Source organism: Carcharhinus amblyrhynchos, chromosome 4 (genome assembly GCF_965287045.1).
Source record: "Carcharhinus amblyrhynchos chromosome 4, sCarAmb.v2.hapA, whole genome shotgun sequence".
Classification (NCBI taxonomy): Eukaryota; Metazoa; Chordata; class Chondrichthyes; order Carcharhiniformes; family Carcharhinidae; genus Carcharhinus; species Carcharhinus amblyrhynchos.
This window is the reverse complement of record NC_137327.1, coordinates 53,150,092-53,163,234: the sequence shown is the minus strand read 5'-3', so window position 1 is coordinate 53,163,234 and position 13,143 is coordinate 53,150,092. Positions and strand designations below refer to the sequence as shown.

The window sequence follows — 13,143 nt, the reverse complement described above, 5'->3', positions numbered from 1 at the left end:
TTTCTCCTACCCTTCTTTATCAACTTCTTTGTCAATCTTTGTTGACATTTAAACCTCTCCCAATCCTCTTCTCGCCCACTATTCTTAGCTACTCTAAACGCCTCCGCTTTTAATTTAACACTTTCCTTCACCTCCTTCGTTATCCACGGCTTATTACCTTTCCTCCTACAGTCCTTTTTGACCATCGGAATAAATTTCCGCTGAGCACCAAGAAAGATCTCCTTAAAGATCCTCCACTGCTCCTCAACAGACCCTCCCTCCAACGCGCTCCCCCAGTCCACATTCGCTAATTCTTCTCTCATCCTACTGTACTCCCCTCTATTCAAACAAAGGACGCGTGTCCGGGAACCCACTTTCTCCTCCTCCATCTGCACCAGAAACTCCACCATACAATGATCACTCTCCCTAATAGGATCCTTCACCACAAGGTCCCTAATTCTACCCGCTTCATTACATAGCACCAGATCCAAGATAGCTCGCTCCCTCGTCGGCTCCAACACACACTGTTCAAGGAAACTATCCCGGCAGCATTCCAAGAACTCTTCCTCGAGCCCCCCACGTCCAACATGGGTCGACCAATCAATATGCAGATTGAAATCCCCCATAACTACGGCCGTCCCATTCCTGCACGCCGCACTTATTTGTGCGTTAACAGCCCACCTCCAGATCATTATTTGGAGGCCTATAGACGACACCCACCAGCGTCTTCCTCCCTTTGCTGTTCCTAATCTCCACCCACAACGATTCCACCCTCTGCTCCTTGGCTCCAATATCATCCCTGGCTACCACCGTGATGCTATCCTTAATCAGCAGAGCTACGCCCCCCCCTTTTCCCTCCTGCCTATCCTTCCTAAACACTTGATAGCCCTGTACATTCAGCTCCCAGTCCCTGTCACCCTGCAGCCACGTCTCTGTAATGGCCACCAGATCGTATCCATTTGTGTCGATCTGCGCCATCAGCTCATCCACTTTATTCCGAATGCTTCGTGCATTCAGATAAAGTGCTTTCATCCCAGCCTTCACCTGGACCTTATTTGCCGCAACGCCACCAACTATACTCACGCCCCCTACTCCCTTTATTATTGGGATATCCTCGGCCTCTTCCCTTACCTGTACCCTCTTCTTAAATTTAGACCTCGTACCATCACCTACCCTCGCACCCTCCCCCCCCCCCCAATTAGTTTAAAGCCCTGTCTACAGTCCTCTTTACTCGATTCGCCAGCACTCTGGTCCCAGCACGGTTTAGACCAACCCCATCCCGCCCGAACAGGTCCCACCTACCCCAATACTGGTGCCAATGTCCCATAAATTCAAACCCATTCCTCCCACACCAATCCCTGAGCCACCCATTCACTTCCTTAATCCTGTCAACCCTACGCTCATCTGCACACGGTTCAGGCAGTAGCCCAGAGATAACCACCTTGTCGGTTCTACTTCTTAATTCCATTCCCAGCTTTTCATACTCCCTCCCCAGATCCTCAGTCTGCATTTTGCTTACGTCGCCGGCACCCACATGAACCACAACGACCGGATTCTCACCCTCCCACTCCAGGTTCCTCTGCAGCCCAGCTGCGACATCCCGGACCCGAGCACCAGGCAGACAACACACCCTTCTGTGCACTTTGTCATTGTGACAAAGGACAGTGTCAATACCCTTCACCCCACTATCCCCAATCACTACTACGTTCCTTTTCCCTTTCTCTTTGCCTATGTCCTGCTGCAGCATTGTACCGTGTGCAGCTTGCTCACCAACCTCACCTGCCTCATTCTCGTCCAGCCTGGAAGCAAGAACCTCAAACCTGTTATGCAGATTAAGAGGCTGAGGCCTCTGCTCCTCACCCCCCTTCCTCCTCCCAGCAGCCCTCTCTTGTCCCTGACCCTTAGAGTTAGCCAGTCTAGGGGGGGTGGATGTCACTTGCACCCCATTGACAATGGCACCCTCTCTCCCCCTGATGAGCCTCAGTGTCTGTAGCTCAGTGGCCAGCTCATTTACCCTGAGCTGGAGCTCCTCCAGCAACCTGCACTTACTGCAGACATGGTCACTGGGAAGGACCCTGGGGTCCACCAGTTCCCACATCATACAGAAACCACACATCACATGCCCCTCCATTATTCACTGTAGTAGTTTTCAAAAAAATTTTTTTTTGTTTTTTTTTGTTTTTCAAACGAACTCACCTGGCCTTTTTTCTTTCCAGCCCTTTTTGATATTAAGCCCTAGTAGCTCACTCTGCTTCCCTCTCACTCCGCTGCCCGCTCAGACGCTGCCCGCTGTCTACACCAGGCCTCCTTTTAAACCTGGCGCTGATTTAAAGCTGATGTCCCACAACTGCCTGCTAACCACTCCCTCAGAATTCTTAAAGCAGTAAATACAATAAATAAATGCTTTAAACAGTTCTACAAAGAACAAAGTGCTTTAAACTGATTTTAAACAGGTTTTTTAACAGGTAAAATCTTAGCTCTCTCTCTCTGCTCCTTCACTCGTCTGCTCCAGCAAACAATGGAAGGCTTCACCGTTTGGTACTCATTGAATATCTCACCCTCTTCCTCTGGCTCCATACATAGATTCCCTCCCTTGTCCTTGAATGGGCTAACCTTCTCCCTGGCTACCCTCTTGCTCTTTTCATATAAAAAGCCTTGGGATTTTCCTTAATCCTGCTGGCCAATGCTTTTTCATGACCCCTTTTAGCCCTTCTTACTCCTTGCTTAAGTTTCTTTCTACTTTCCTTGTATTCCACACTTGTTTCATGTGTTTCCAGCCTCTTAGCTTTGACAAATGCTTCCTTTTTCTCTTTGACTAGGCTCACAATATCTCTCGTTATCCAAGGTTCCCAAAACTTGCCATACTTATGCTTCAGCCTTACAGAAAAGTGCTGGTCCTGGTACAACGTTAGCAAGTGTGAGGTTATCCACTTTGGCAGAAATAATAGTAGGAGGGATTACTATTTAAAGGGCGAAAAGCTGCAACATGCTACGGTGCAGAGGGACCTGGGGGTCCTTGTGCATGCGTTGCAAAAACCCAGTCTGCAGGTGCAGCAGGTGATCAAGAAGGTGAATGGAATGCTGGCCTTTATAGCGAGGAGGATAGAATATAAAAGCAGGGAGGTCTTGCTGCAACTGTACAGGGCACTGGTGAGGCCATAGCTGGAGTACTGTGTGCAGTTTTGGTCGCCGCACTTGCGCAAGGATATTTTGGCCTTGGAGGGAGTGCAGAGGAGGTTCACTAGGCTGATACCAGAGATGAGGGGGTTGGACTATGAAGAGAGTCTAAAGAGACTGGGTCTGTACTTGTTGCAGTTTAGAAAGATGAGGGGGGATTTTATAGAGATGTATAAGATAATGAAAGGGATGGATAGGGTAGAGGTAGAGAGATTCTTCCCGCTTAGAAAGGACAGCAGGACTAGAGGGCACAGCCTCAAGATAAGGGGGGGGGCAGTTTAGAACGGAGTTGAGGAGGAACTTCTTCACTCAAAGGGTGGTGAATCTCTGGAATTCTCTGCCTGTTGAAGTGGTGGAGGCTACCTCACTAAACATATTTAAGTCACGGGTAGAAAGGTTTTTGACAGACAAGGGAATTAAGGGTTATGGGGAGAAAGCGGGAAAGTGGAACTGATCCACTTCAGATCAGCCATGATCTTATTGAATGGCAGGGAGGCTCGAAGGGCTAGATGGCCTACTCCTGCTCCTATTTCTTATGTCCTTATGTTCTTATTCCCTATCAACTTACACTTGACAGCCTCCCACATGCCAGATGTTGATTTGTCCTCAAACATCTGCCTCCAATCTACATTCTTCAGTTCCTGCCTAATATTGTTGTAATTAGCTTCCCCCAGTTTAGCACCGTACCTTGAGGACTACACTTACTTTTACCAATCAGTACCTTAAAGCTTACTGAATTGTGGTCACTATTCCCAAACTGCTCCCCTACTGAAACATCGACCACCTGGCCGGGCTCATTCCCCAATACCAGGTCCAGTATGGCCCCTTCCCTAGTTGGACTATCTACATACCGTTTCAAGAAGTTCTCCTGGATGCTCCTTACAAATTCTGCCCCATCCTCGCTCTTAGCACTAAAATGAATCCCAGTCAATATAGGGGAAATTAAAATCTCCCACCACAACAACCCTGTTACTTTTATACCTTGCCAAAATCTGCCTACATATCTGTTCTTCAATCTTCCGCTGGCAGTTGGGTGGCTGTAGTAAACCCTCAACATTGTGACTACACCTTTCCTATTTTTGAGCTCTACCCATATTGCCTTGCTGTATGAGCCCTCTGACGTGTCCTCCCAGAGTATGGCTGTGATATTCTCCTTAACCAGTAGTGCAACTCCCCTTCCCCTTTTACATCCCCCACTATCCTGCCTGAAACATCTGTATCCTGGAATGTTAAACTGCCAATCCTGTCCTTTCCTTAACCAACTCTCTGTAATGGCAACAACATTGTAGTTCCTCATACTAATCCAAGCTCTAAGTTCACCTGCCTTACCTGTTACACTTCTTGCATTGAAACAAATGCACTTCAATCCACCAGACCCTCTCTGATTAGCAATCCCATCCTGCCTGCTGTTTCTCTGAGTTTCACTGGCCCTACTCTCTGGTTCCCCTTCAGCCAATCCACCTTTGCTTTGGTTCCCATCGCCCTGCCAAACTAATTTAAGTTCTCTCATGTGACACTAGCAAACCTCCCAGGCAGAATATTTGTGCCCTTCCAGTTTAGATGCAACCCGTCCTTCTTGCACAGGTGCCCCAGGAGACCCTAGTGGTCCAGATATCTGAAACCTTCCCTCCTACACCAGCTGTTTAGTCACATGTTGAGCTGCACTATCTTCCTATTCCTAGCCTCACTATCACATGGTACAGGGAGTAATCCTGAGATTCCCACTTTCTAACTTTCTACCTAACTCCCTAAACTGCTGCTGCAGGACTTCATCATTCTTCCTGCCTATGTCGTTAGTACCTATATGTACCACAACCTCTGGCTGTTCACCCTCTCTCTTCAGAATGCTTTCTGTCCGTTCAGATACATCCTGGACTCTAGGACCAGAGAGGCAACATACTAACCTGGAATCTCTTTCACGTCCACAGAAATGCCTATCTGCACCCCCAACTATAGAGTCCCCTATAACTATTGCTATAGTGCTCTTTGTCCTTCTCTGCTTAACAACAGAGTCAGTTGTGGTGCCACTGCTTTGGCTGTTGTTGCTGGTATCCCCTGATAGCCCATCTCCCCCAACAATATCCAAAATGGTATACTTGTTAGAGAGGGAGGTGACCACAGGGGACTCCTGCACTGACTGCCTGATCCTTCTGGCGGTCACCCATCCATCAGCCTGCACCTTCGGTGTAACCACATGTCTAAAGCTCCTATCTATGATGCTTTCCCCCTCTTTCATGCTCCTAAGTGCATCCAACTGCTGCTCCAACCTATCCATGTGTTCTGTAAGGAGCTGCAATTGGGTGCACTTCCTCCAAACATAGTTGTCCGAGACGCTGGGAGTGTCAAGGATCTCCCACATCTCACATGTGCAGCATTTAACCCCACTGACTGACATTTTGAGCACCAATTAAATTATTTGAAAAAATGTATAAAACTCTTATCTTCATTTTTACCTTCTCACAGTGGCCTTTTTTTTGGTTAAAGGAGGAGGGAGGGAGGGAAACACTACTGTAGTGTTTCGGGCTTACCCACTCTGTGACACCAGATCTTCTGCTTCCCACTTCTTGGTAAATGTTGCTGGTCTGACTTCTTCCAGAATGCACAGTGAAGTCCCACAGCCACCTTTACCAGATGTGCTGAGGGACACTGAGTTGCTGATGCAAATCAGGTGCAATCAGAAGCACCCCAGGAGTTGGGTAATTGGAGGTTTGCTGTGATAGCCAGTCAGATGCCGTACCTCTGGAAAAGTTTCTCCCTGAGCTGCTGGAGATGCAAAGCAGAGCCAGGAAATCCAGGAGAGGTTATCAGCGACATTCTTGTAACTGCAAGGCCAATGGAAGGAATCCCAAAGCTTTTACTTCCTCTCTTCTATAAACACTGTGGATAGGGGATCCTTTATTGCAGACTTTTTATTGCGGGGGGAGGGGGGGGCGGATTCAGGTCACCCTCATGCTTGCTTTATGCAGGGGGCAACCCATTCTCTCATTGGCTGGGGGGTTGGGGCGGGGGAGTCGCCCTCTATGCTGAGGGTTGGGGATACTTCCCTGTTCAGCAGGGGAGGATTGTCGTTTCTGTTATAGGGGAGGAAGAGGGTCTGTATTTGAATGCTGAGATCGGGGTGCTTTTTTGATCTAAGAAATACTAGGCTGGCTGTCATGTTTCCTGTGATGCATAAATTTGCATTGATCATACGGGTGAATCCCACCTGACAGGTGCTGCTAACGCCTCTGGGAAACACTTGCTTTCCTGTTGGCATAGGCACTTTGAGCTGTTTCAGGTGAACTCTATCCATAAGCAAACAACTGCAATAGGGTCAATGTAAGCAGACTGCCTCAGGGAAATCACGGAGCTTCATATAAGATAATGGAGTGTGGAATTAAATGTGAACAAACAACTGCAATTGGATCAATGCAGCCATACTACTTCAGGGGAACCACAGAGCCCACTCAAAGTCCAAGGGGTGTAGGATCCTTTTCCAAAAGACAAGCTACAGAATGGCTCTGTTCTAGGAGAAATTTTTAGGACAGACAGGTGCATCTGTGCTGTGCAATGTTAAGGGATATTAAACATGAAAAAGAGCAGACTTCAAGGCTGCACAGATCCAACGAAACACCCATCCAGAGGAGGCTACTCACCTGGCCCCCTCCAGTCCAATAAGTGCTGGCCCTGCCAGCAATGCCCATATCCCATGAATGGATGAAAAAAAAGGCCTGCAATCATTATGGGAGAAGCATCAGATGGAAGTAACAAAACAATTCTAACAACCTGGCGTAAAGGTGAAATAAGGTAAGAGAAGGCCAAGGTTTATCCACAGATACAGATTTACATAAACATTTATTACTAACCAGAGTTTCAGTTGCTGTTCAATCTGTTTTTGGTCTACATCAAAGCCAGGCTCAGAAATATCCTTTCCTGAAAATAAAAAATGGAAAAATGGGAACTGACTCAACTTGTAAAATTAAGGCCTTGTACAAATAACTGATAGCAGTATTTTAAAAACCTGCATTCTCAGTTATTGTCTTCCATTTATTTACCACTTCATTTCAAAATGCTTTTTGTGCTACAAAATCTGATCTAAAATTTTAAAAAGTTTTTTTTAACATTATTTTGGAATAGCTAGAGGTAAAATGAATATTTTTCTCTGCTTTGGATACAAAATGAAAGACCAAGATCTTTGCACCCTTTCTGAACAAGGATGTAACATTTGCAATTCTTCAGTCCTCTGGCACCACGGAGTCTAAGGAAGATTATGGTTCGTGCCGTCGTAGTTTCTATTCTCACTGCCCTCAGTATTCTTGGATGTATGTCATTTGGTCACGATGTCTTACCAAATTAAAGGATAGACAGCCTAATATCTCCTCCTTATCAATTTTAAGCCCTTCAAGTATATGAATTACTTCCTCTTTCACCATGATGTAAGGAGCATCTTCTTCCTCAATGGCTTCACCTCATAGCAAATCTCCTTTTTCATTTCAAGTAATTTTTATAGCTTTTCCACGTCCTGAGTTAAAAACTTATATGCTTGGTTTGATCTTGTTAACTTGTCAAGAATAACATTGTGATTTCTGGTAATCCCTTGGGTATTCTGGTAATGGAAAATGTGATTTATAAACCAAAAAGAAATACTTCATTGTAAGGCTTCTTACTCTCTGGATAAAGTAATTCTCTTTATTCTCCTTTAACCCCAGACATTAATTACACTGTTGTCAGAATATTGACAAACACCCTGTACAGTTTTAACTCTTGTACCGGAATGCTATCACCCCAGCTCCACAGAATCAGAGCAAGCGAGGGGTGGACAATGGAAATACTTGTTGTCCTCGTAAGGGATTTTCTGGTCTCGCTCGAGTGTTTAATATTCATTTTCTTACACATCTGCGGTTATTTAAATGTCCATACCTGCAAAGAAAGTCTCAACAGGCTACACATCCTTCTCCTGTTTAAATGCAGGCTTGCGTTTTTTTAACTTTGTGCCCATGATTTAAACTGTTTTTTCCCCATGATGCACAGAACATTGCCTACTTCTGCATAAGCAGTTCATGCCTTTGCCAGGTAAAATCCTGTCGTGACTTCAAGAACTTTGTTAAGATTTCATCAGTGATCAGATTAAAAAATCTTGATACTCTTTTCAGTCAGTTCATGAATTTTTAAAAATTCTTTATGTTTTTTGTCTTCCCACTCAGCGTGAACTTTGTTTTATTATTTTCTCGCAAGGCCAACTTCATCATTTTGTGGTTTTAAGTTACCTTCAAGAACATTAATCCTTCTTCGCAGCTCCATGGTTTCAGTATTGGTTGTAACTAAGTCTTGTGTTTTGAAAGGCAAAGCTTTCTTTTGTTCTATCATCAGATTTGAGTTCTGTTGCTATCTGCTTTAGTGTCTATTGCTCAGGTGCTGCAGGCATGCTTAATTCAGACTGCTTTAATTTGTCTACAACTGCCATTATTCCTTTGTTGTAAGTCTGATGTTCCAATGATCTTTAATATCAGTAGTCTAAGCTTTTGGTTTTTTCAACATACCTTTAATTGGAATAATAATTTCCACAGCAGCATTACAGAAAGTCAAGGATATTTGTACTCTATTTCCCTTGTTTTAACTTCCTGAGTTTTTTTCTGGAATAACTGAATACAACAGCACCATATCTTCACCATATCTTCAGGTGGATCATATCTTTAACAGGTAACTTAGGCACAATCCCTACAACTTCCTACTCGAAATTAAACAATATTTTAAATTAAGTAATACCACAGACTGGTTAAATAGCCTCCATCAATAACATATATCAATACATTTTTATACAGTGAACTTTCCAGAGGGAGATTCCCATCAATTATCACCACTTGTGATTGAGCTGACCTCATATCTCTAAGAATATTAATCTGCTTTCCAGCTTTACAGGATAAAAATGTGGATACTTCACCCTTGAATATAAAACTTCTATACTCGGATCTATTCCAATGGTAAGAACCTTTGAAGCTACTCATTTGTTGCAACTTCAATCAACTGGTACATTTTCTTGAGACATGCTATGTACTTCCATAAATACTATAATCTTGGTTTTTAATTTCTAACAATCTGCCTTCTATCCTCCGTAAGGACAAAAATAAAATGTTGATACCTTTGAATCATTTTGTCTTTTTTACATCTCTGGATGGTAACCTTTTTATTTTTGCTATCTTTCTCACTGCAACAGGTATTTTGTTCTTTATCAGATCTCTTTTCCCTCCAATTTCCATGTAGGTTTTCAAATAAAACCGACTGCTACTCACATGCTTTTGAGACAATTTGTAATTGTCAGTCATTACAGTGGCTGCCCTAGCCTTAGAAACATGTTGGTCTTCAAGGTAGGATCTTATTCTCAAAGACACATTATTTTAAAATTTTTCCATCAACATTTGCTCTCTAAGGTTTTCAAAATTTTGATATAAAACAATCAAATATCATTTCCTTTACTCCAGCAAGTTGCACAAAAGTCTGATTCTGTTTCTTCCTTGAACTTCTAAACTTTTGCCTTTCAACTTCTGGAACTAACTCATAGGCATTGAGAACAACAGTTTTCATATTATCATTATCACTAGATTGTAAATCTGAAAAAGATGAGTAACTTACTTTCACCTATTGCATCTTTGAAAGATACTTCTTCTTCACTGAATTTAGGCACTGGTGAATATTCCTTACCAAATGAAAATTAAGATTTACATCTGAGTCAGGACAAGTTTGTGGTGATTTGGACAGCCAGAAACTTGAAGCTCTCGACCATTTGTACTTCATCTCCATTGATGTGGAAGGGGGTATGTCCTCCATTAAAATTTCTGAAGTCGATGAGTATTTCCTTGTTTTACTCACATTGAGCGAGAGAGATTATTGTCATCGCACCAGTTCATCAGATTCTCTATCTCTTTCCTGTATTCCATCTCATCATTGTTTGACTTCCCACCCACTACGGTGGTGTCATCAGCAAACCTGAAAATCAAACTGGAGGGGAGTTTGGCCACACAGTCATAGGTGTATAAGGAATATAGTAAGTGGCTGAGGACACAGCCTTGTGGGACAACGGTGTTGACGATAATCATGGAGGAGATGTTGTTGTCTGTTCTTACTGATTATGGATTGTGGGTTAGGAAGTTTAGAATCCAGTCACAGAGGGAGGAGCCAAGCTCTAGGCCACAGAATACTTCCACCCAATTCCCTTTGAAGTAAAAGCCAACATCGTATTTGCCTTCCCAATTACTTGCTGAACTTGCATGCTGGCTTTTTGTGATTTATGCACGAGGACCCCATGCCTCTTATTTCAAAAATTCCCATTGAATATATATACATTTTTATAAAATTATGTGGATATTAACCCAAACATATATACTAGTCAAAACCATATACAAAGAAACATGAAACAGGGAAACTTGAGTGACAACACCCCCCTCCCCCCACCCCGGCCCTCCCCGCAACCTCCACCAATATCAGACATCCAATTAATGTCTATATTGACATAATCAGTCTTTCTGGAGGATGACAGTTCCTAAACAAGCGTCTCCTCATTTCAGGAGCCTTCTCGGGTGTCATTTCCCGAATTTCCGGATGGTCTTGTCGCACATTTATGGCTTCCTCTCAAAACTGGTTTCTATCTTCCACTGACATCGCCAATGTCTCCTACCTGGGTAACACTATTCCTGACTCAGGGACACTCGGCTCGTTCAGTTCCCTGGCTCCATCTGAAAAGATTTAAGATGTTGGAGAACTTCCCCCTGTTGATATGGTGCAGCAACCAGCTGTCCGCATACCTCCTTCTGTTGGACTTTTTAAGCCAGTGTTGTGAGATTTCTTTCTACACTGTATATGACAATGGCCCTGTAGTACGGAGCTGACCTTATCTATTAGACACCTTGGTGGTCAAGGTATTCCCCAAACTCCTTTGCCACAAATTGGGGCCCTTTGTTGCTCATCACTTCTTCAGCATTCTCAAATCTAGCAAATAATTCATCAAGTCGATCTATTGTCCCATCTGCAAACACTGACTTCATGATTGCTACTTCTAGTCACTTGGAGTGGGCATCAGCCACCACCTTTTGTCCTTCCACTGGAGCTGAGAGGTCGACATGGATCCTTTGCCAGGGAGCTTCAGGCCATTTCCAAGGCTGAAGGGGAGATAACATTGATGCCTTCTTTACTAGAGCGCAGTTTTCACAATCTGGGAGTCTTTTTCTCAATCTGGGAGTCTACAATCAGCCACCAAAAATAGCTCCTGGCAATCTCCTTTATTTACACTATGCCTGGGTGCTCTTGGTGCACTTGTTCCAGCACCTTTCCTCTAAACATGGGAGGAATGAACACTCTCATCCCTCACAACAGACATTCATCCAATATGGACAATTCTCACCTACTGGACAGGTGGGGATGTAAATCTGGTGATTTCTATGGTTTGTCCCCAGGACTAAATCCATGACTTGAACTTAATACTGGGTTGTTCCGAGTAGCATTCCGAACCTGGGTTGTGGCTCCTGGTGCCTTACCATATTGATAAAAACATATGATTTTTAAATTCCAATCAGGAACATCAATTCCTCCAGGGAGAGGCAGCCTGCACTGCTGCACTGATGTGCTTCTATGATTGTCAATATCATATATCATAGGAGTATATTGATTGAAGTAGTGCCCATCTTTGTAGGCATGCTGCTGCCATTGATGGTATTCCTGTACATGGCCCAAAAATGGTGGTGAGCGGCTTATGATCAATTAGTAGCACGAAATATCAGGCATAGAGGAAACATGAGAATTTCTTCACCCCAAACACAAGACTCAATTCTTCCTTTTCAACCTGAGCATAGTTTTCCTCCGTGTTCATCAAAGACTTTGACACAAAGGCAATGGGTCTTTACTCTCCTTTAGGCAATATATGTGACACTGTAATGCTAATCCCATAAGGTGAGGCATCACAGGCTAATTACAGTGGCAAAGTTGGGTCAAAATGGGTTAATACTTCTGTCTCCTTAAGGCTTGTTTTTATTCCCAGTAAGCCTCTTCATACCCCTGGATCCATCTCCATGACTGGTCTTTCCCAAACAGTTGTATAGACTTTAGCACAGATGCCAGATTTGACACTTAACATAGTGGTTTACCAAGCCCATGAATGATTGTAATTGTAATACAGCCTTTGGATAGGAACTTTCTTAACTGCATCCATTTCCTTGAGTGCCTTGAATAAACCTTCACAATTGATGACATGGCCCAGGTACTCAATTGAATCTCTAAATAATTTACATTTTTCTTTTTTTACTTGCAGGCCATGATCCTGCAACCTTCTGAGGGTTTTTTCTAGGTTCTTCAAATACTCCTCTTGGGTGGAGCCTGTCACCAAAATGTCATCCAGGTAACAATGGACTCCCAGTAATCAACTTAATATTTGATAAGTGATGCCAAAGGAATTTGCTTGTAGCGAAAAAGTCCCAGATGGGTTACCATATTGTCAGAGATGGCTGGGACTCTTCCTCGACACCCATTTGGAGATAGGCCTGTGATAGGTCCATCTTCAAAAATTTCTTCCCTCTTCCCAATCCACTAAACAGGTTCTCAATGAGAAGAAGTAGGTATTGACCCCAACACAGTGCTGGGTTTACAGTGATTTTGAAGTCCCCACAGATTCTAACCATGCCATCTATTTTTAAAACTGGAACAACTGGGGTGGCCCATTTGCTGTTGGTTACTGGTTCCAACACCCCATGCTCACCAGTCATTCCAGTTTTGTCTCCACTTTTGACCAGATGGCATACGTTATCAGACATGCCTTCAAACATTTTGAACAAGTCTCTGGCCTCAACTGAATTTTAATTTTTCCTCTTTCACCTCATCCAGAGTCCCTTTGAACATATTCTCATGCTCATCCAGGACATCTTGTAGACTTGCTCAAGTCTACCAGTCTATTTATTCACCACGTCCTTATTTACTTTCTATTTCTGCAACCAGGCGCATTCAAAGCAAAATAGTTGTCCTTGA

At 43.7% G+C, this 13,143-nt stretch overlaps 1 protein-coding gene across 5 annotated transcripts in view; it reads right to left on the bottom strand.

Moving 5' to 3' along the window:
• Positions 1–13,143, bottom strand: part of LOC145342018 (uncharacterized) — a 296,566-nt gene that overhangs the window by 66,341 nt on the left and 217,082 nt on the right. For all 5 annotated transcript variants that reach the window (XR_013886488.1, XR_013886489.1, XM_080187154.1 and 2 more), the window contains exon 8: positions 7,002–7,068. Coding sequence is in view for 3 of the 5 variants with exons in the window: in XM_080187154.1 (XP_080043280.1) it covers positions 7,002–7,068 (67 nt within the window). In the remaining 2 variants the exon portion in view is untranslated. The remainder of the gene's footprint in view (positions 1–7,001; positions 7,069–13,143) is intronic.